This window comes from Falco cherrug, chromosome 4, assembly GCF_023634085.1.
Source record: "Falco cherrug isolate bFalChe1 chromosome 4, bFalChe1.pri, whole genome shotgun sequence".
Taxonomy (NCBI): domain Eukaryota; kingdom Metazoa; phylum Chordata; class Aves; order Falconiformes; family Falconidae; genus Falco; species Falco cherrug.
In genome coordinates this window covers 7,125,779-7,131,577 of record NC_073700.1, presented here as the reverse complement: position 1 = coordinate 7,131,577, position 5,799 = coordinate 7,125,779, and the positions used below count along the sequence as shown (strand labels likewise).

The window sequence follows — 5,799 nt, the reverse complement described above, 5'->3', positions numbered from 1 at the left end:
TGACTGGAACATCAAAGTGAGTTTGGAGAGGAAGGGTTAATTGGTAGAATTGGTGTTGCAATTTACCTGACTCTTTTCCATGTCAGAAATATCTCGAGTTGGATGTTGTAATCCAATTTCTAAATACCCGTATTTCCCAAATAATTGGCATTTGGCTTCGTTTTTCATTGGATCCTTCTGAAAAGTTAGTATTTACCTAGGCAGTGACTGCTTATATCGGGTTGAATCCTGACAGTGCTCTTCTATAGACATTTATATGTCCTTATAGGGAATAGGGCTATGATCTAAAAGCTATTCTGATCAGTATCAGTGTGCGAGAAATTCAAGTAAATGTCTTTTGGATGGTTATTGGAGTATAACTAAGTGTTAACAGTAGTGCTCTTCCAAAGCATTAAATATCTTGTGTACAACTTCAACAATAATGACATCTTAGTTTGTCCTGTTGGTGCCTGTTGCCATAAACTGCTGCAGTTTAAGGGCCAAATCTAGCCACCACTGAAGCTGAAAGATTTTTTGGTTGGACTTGACCGGCCTTTATAGAAGCGAAGTTTGTCAGGCACGCTAGTTGTACTATTACTCCTTTGAACAGACATTTTTAAAGGCTGAAGATATGGGTGAAATCTATCACTCACAGGGTGACTTCAAGATCTTCCCCCATCCCTGACTGTAGGAGAGAACAGCAGTTTTTCTGTACAACACGCAGGTGATTCTTTTAAAATCAGATACAGACTTACGGCCAAACTATTGAGACTGAGAGTTACGTGCCTGTTAGAATATTTCATGAAGAGAAGCTGCTCAGTGTGATGGTGAGACTAACCTGGGTTTGGAGGCATCAGGGTACATCATTGGTGCCTGTGGGGACTCACAGGTCACGGAAGGGACTAACGAGCATTGAGTGACTCCATTTTTTGGTGTCCAGGAGGGTACTGATCTTGAGGGAGAAGAACAACCTAACATCATAAAAAGAGGTCCCTTGTGATGTCTTGGATCAAACACCCAGAATTAATTAATTTCAGATCCAAGCCTTATATTGTGTCACTGCACAGAGGATGACTTCTATCCCACAACCACTTTGTGGAGACTCAGTCCCACCTCATGAGGGAAAGAATAAGCTTTTTGAGTTGTTTGTAAGCTTGCCCTGCATGCTGTTACCAGATATATGTGCATGCAAATGAAGCACTTACCTGTTTTCATGGCTTATAGTTGGTAAGCAGAGTAGTGTGAGTCTTCTGCTATGTCCATTTGGCACAGGCTGCAACAGAGAAAGCAAGGCTGGGGGAGCTGGCATGATGTTGGGCAAAGCCTGCTAAGACAATGTGTTTGTGTCTATACACAGATAAGATCTTGCACTTAAGTAGCACTTCATATTCGAAGTGGTCACTGAAGAAATGATACACACGCAAGCTCCCTGTTGAAGTGGTGTTCTCTAAGGCACTGCTGACAAACCATTCAAGAGCAGTATCACCTGGTTTATCAGGTCAGGAAGTGACGAACACTTACTTCTTGCTTAAACATCCAAAGTGACTAAGTTCTGGAAGAATAAACAGTAGCTATTTGCCTGTCATCAAATCATTGGGAATAGGCTTTTTCCCAAGAGCAGGTACGAACTCTTTGGTGGTGACTCTAGTTTGGGCTGTACATGTTAAATCACATCCAGGACTTAGTCCCTAAAATAGTGCAATGCCCTAATGCTGTCCTTGCACGCTGCCTCACTGTTGAGTCAGACACCATTTCCTGAAGAGCACAGGTTCTTCTGCAGGATCCCTGCTCAGTCCTGTTGTGCTCTGGGAAGGGCAAGTCATAGCCTGGAGTCAGATGGTTGCAAGCTGTGGCTTATGGTCTTTGTTCCTAAGACTACCAAAAGGATGATTTCTCATTAAAAACCAACCCTATGACGCTCCCTTCATCCCCTTGGCTTGCTTATACACTGCTATACTGGTCAGGACCTGCCTCTGAGTAATCCCCTTGCTTTCTCTGAAGGGTGTCATCTTAAAAAGGGCAATGATACATGGTTTTGATACAGACACATGAAAAAATGCCCTTAAATAACCAGGGTGATTGTTTAAATCTTATTCCTTAAAGATGTAGTCTCCACGGTTCTTGATGGCATCCCCCTTTCGCTCAGATGTTGCCATTAGGAAGAACACCCTCAGTGCATGCATCATGCAAACACCATCTATCTTTTTACGCAGTAAGGCTAAGAATCTAGAGCTTAACTGTTAATGGAAGACGATTAAATGGCTTGTGGGCTCGCTTCTGCTTAGGTGAAATAAAAACTCAGGTCTGGGCTTCCACTGTGCAAACAGGACAGGACAACTGGAAAAGCTTTATTGTTCAATCAGTTTCTCATCAGCTCTTCTAAGCTGCACTCCTTAGCAACAACCATCGGACACTCATGACGGGCTGCTGACTCTTTCCGTCTCTTTAGATTGTGCCGCGCTGGGGTCCGATGGCGTCTGCAGTCCTGAGGTGGCAGGTGCAGGTGGGGCAGTGGGGGACTGGAGGGCTTTGTCTGCAGAGTGGTGCTGGGGACGCTGGCAGAGCTGAGAGTGGTGGTGGGGAGGAGGGGGCCACAGGGCTGAAGTTCTTGCTGCCCGCTGCTCCCGCCGGCTCTGGAAGTGCGGGAGCAGCTGCGGGTGGAGATGGACGGGTGGCACCGAGGCTGGGAGGTGCTTCAGCCCATCGCTTGGTGGACGCTGGCATGTCCCCTGCAGGCTGGCCACCTGGTCTTCTGCAGGGCTGCCCCTCATCCATCTCCAGGGCTTTCCGCTTGAGGCCATCCCTCCTCCGGCACTTTTCCAGCAGGTGGGGATGCCCTCTGTTAAAGAGGGGGTTATAGTAGTAGAGTACCTAGAAGAGGCAAAGGAGAAGAGTCAGTTGCCGCCATCCCAAGCCTGGAAAAGCCCAAGCTACGAGAAGCCAGACTCTGAATTGCACAAGACAAACATGGATAGTGGAAGGGACTCTCGGGGACGGCTGAAACCTCAAGCTGAGGCCGAAAGGTTACGTGAAGCGTTCTGTTCAGTCACCGCCACCCCTGGCAGCAAGAGCAGCGTAGGCTTTTCAAAAGCATAAGAAGTGCTTTTAAAAGCCAAATACCATGACTGTTCAGCAACTCCAGGGTGGGCATGAGCAGGGAGGTAACACTGGGGTCCTTAAGTGTATCCTCTTGGCATTCGGCCGGAAGGTTTCAGATTTGGTGCAGCAAGACACGTAGCAAAGACATTCAGAGCAATGAGGTTACACGGAGCCTGTCTTTCCATGGAACGGCTTCAAACTAAGCAGGTATAACCAAACTGTACTTTATCCACGTTTCTACTAGTCAGAAAGACTAACTCAAACCTTCCTGAAAACGCCCCGAGGAGGAAACTAAAACCGGACCGCTCGCTGCCCTCCCCGCCCCCTCTATTGCGAGGCCTTATGCGACGCGAAGGTCCGTCCCTCCCCCAAGACCCCTGTGAGCGTTAGTGGATGTGCGGAGCGATGGCTGTACCTTGCTGTGAGCAGCAGCTGCTGCTTCTTCTGCCAGGAACTCAGGCAGGGAGGCAGATCTTTCGCCATCCTCTTGCATTTTGATGAATCCGTGGTAGTTCATCTGGCGAAGGAAGCTCTTCATGCTCTGCCTGGTGTAAACCTGCAGAGGTCCTCCCCTGCCCAGCACCTCCTCTTTGAAGAGCTTCTCGTTGATGGCCACGCATTTTCCTCCCTTGCTCCACCAAATGGACCGAAACTGGTCGCTTTCCACCATCGTCCAAAGCTTCTGTGGAAAGCGGAGCGACAGGAGCCCGCTGCCTTGGCCCACGCTCTTGCTGGAAGCAGGAGGGACTTGTTTGGTGTCATGTCCGTCACCCCCCGGTTGGACGTGCCGCTCCTCCCCTACCACTTGCATGGCAGCGTCCCGGGGGGCACTTTCCCCCTGTCCTGGAGGGCCAGCACAAGTCGTGTCTGCCCACTGCCCCAGCTCCTCCGGAGCAGGCAGGGATGGTGTTACTTGAGCAGACAGCTCCCGCTCCATTGCTTTTGTGCCAAGCTTGCCTCGGTGGCCACCACCGTGGAGAGCCAGGCCTTGGTCCTGCCAGTCAGCAAGCAAAGGCCAACTGGCACTGGCTGGCTGTGGGTCCCAGCAGATATTCCGGCACGGCATTGTGATGCCCGTGCTGCATAGTGGTGACATCACAATGCGACGTCACGGTGACGTTTGAAAACGGTGGCCTGGCAGAAAGGAGCAGCTGGAGGAGCAGTTGCTGAAGAGCAACTTCTGTTGCTGCTTTTCACTGGCAGAGCCGCCGCTGGCGGGACTGCAGGGCCCCGCAGGCAACGAAGCTGTTGAAGGGCTGTGGGCAATGAGGGGACTGTGCTGTGTCCAGCTGCATCCAGGGGGGTCTGCAGCGAGGAGCGGGGACGGCGGCGGCGTTGGGCACCCCAGTGCTCTGTTCAGGCACTTTTTCAGCTGGCCACCTCTGACATGTGCAGAAACGTCCTCATACTGCTTGTTGTCATTTCACTGGGGTGGTGTCTGTTAAGGAAACACGATGCAAGGTGTTTAATCTGCGCAGTGGTGTAAACACAAAGAACAGCTGCAAGTATGGAGGAGGAGGCGTCCACTAGATAAAGGAGAAGGCAGTCCAAAGCACGGAGCAAGTGTCCGACAAAGAGGAGGAGGGACATTTATCCCATCCTCGGCTTTTTCAAGTGGTATTAAAATACTGAAGAAAACCACAGGAAGAAAACCTTTTCTTAGAAAGAATAGAATCATTTAGGTTGGAAAAGGCCCTTAAGATCAAGGGCAACCATTAAGCTAACACTGCCAAGCCCACCCTTCAGGGACACTCGTGTCTCTAACCGCCACAGCTACAGGTCTTTTCAATCCCTCCAGGGATGGTGACTCAACCACTTCCCTGAGCAGCCTCTTCCAATGCCTGACAACCCTTTCAGTGGAAAAAAATGTCCTAATGTCCTGTTTAAACCTCCTCTGGTGCAACGTGAGGCCATTTCCTCTTTTCTTACTGCTTGTTACCTGGGAGACTGGCGGGCATCTCACTATGTACCAGCTCCTGTCAGGTAGCTGTAGAGAGCGATAAGGTCTCCCCTGAGCTTCCTTTTTTCCAGGCTGAACAACCCTCGTTCCATCAGCTGCTCTGCATAGGACTTGTTCTCTAGACCCTTCACCATCTTCATTGCTCTATGGATGCACTCCAGCACCTCAATGTCTGTCTTGGAGTGAGGGGCTCAAAACTCAATCTGAATGAAAGAAGGGAGGCAAACTATTAGGGAAGGGTGTGACAGGGCCAGCACCATCTTATATCTTTTCACTGTTGTAATGCAATGAAGAAGCATCATCTCCAATACAATGAATCCTGTTCCTGGCATCCCCTGCTCTCTAGGTGCCACTTCCTAGCACAGGACAGGAGTCAGGGCCAGCCTGTTTTCTCTGAATCATTTCTGCCATGGGGATGGACAGGAAGGCAGTATTTGCAGTGGACCTGCCCCATGTCCAACTACTACATGCTCCACGTTGAAGAAATGACCATATGCCATCTGCTTATCAAAGCAGTGCTGAAGGAAGCACCTACATTCTTAGTAGTCTTAGTGAAGAGGAACCACCTGTTCTTTGTTGTAATTAAGAAGCAGTCCAGTTGTCCAGAGAGTCTAGGTTTTTTTAATCAAAGGCTAATTTCTCCAAAGCATCTGTAGTTCAAGAAATTCTGTTAAATCTTTCTTCAAATGAGAAGATGCTATGCCAACAGCAAGTGGTTAATATTTTAAATTGTGTGATCATTGACACTATAAAGGTATATT

The 5,799-nt window shown here is 49.0% G+C and overlaps 1 protein-coding gene across 1 annotated transcript; it reads right to left on the bottom strand.

The window, feature by feature from the left end:
- Window positions 1-2,206: 2,206 nt before the first annotated feature.
- LOC114014359 (heat shock transcription factor, X-linked-like) lies at window positions 2,207-4,937 on the bottom strand. Its single transcript, XM_027797758.2, has 2 exons — window positions 3,494-4,937; window positions 2,207-2,850 (listed from the first exon to the last, which is right to left on the bottom strand). Exons 1-2 carry the CDS (start codon window positions 4,172-4,174, stop codon window positions 2,425-2,427), a joined length of 1,107 nt encoding a protein of 368 aa, XP_027653559.2. The 5' UTR covers window positions 4,175-4,937; the 3' UTR covers window positions 2,207-2,424.
- Between the last annotated feature and the right edge of the window lie 862 nt (window positions 4,938-5,799).

Excerpts from the sequence above, each read along its gene's own strand:
- LOC114014359 (XM_027797758.2), bottom strand. The coding sequence starts at position 4,174 with ATGTCACCACTATGCAGCACGGGCATCACAATGCCGTGCCGGAATATC. Across the intron at positions 2,851-3,493 it reads CAGCTGCTGCTCACAGCAAG|GTACTCTACTACTATAACCC; the intron begins GTACAGCCATCG and ends TGCCTCTTCTAG.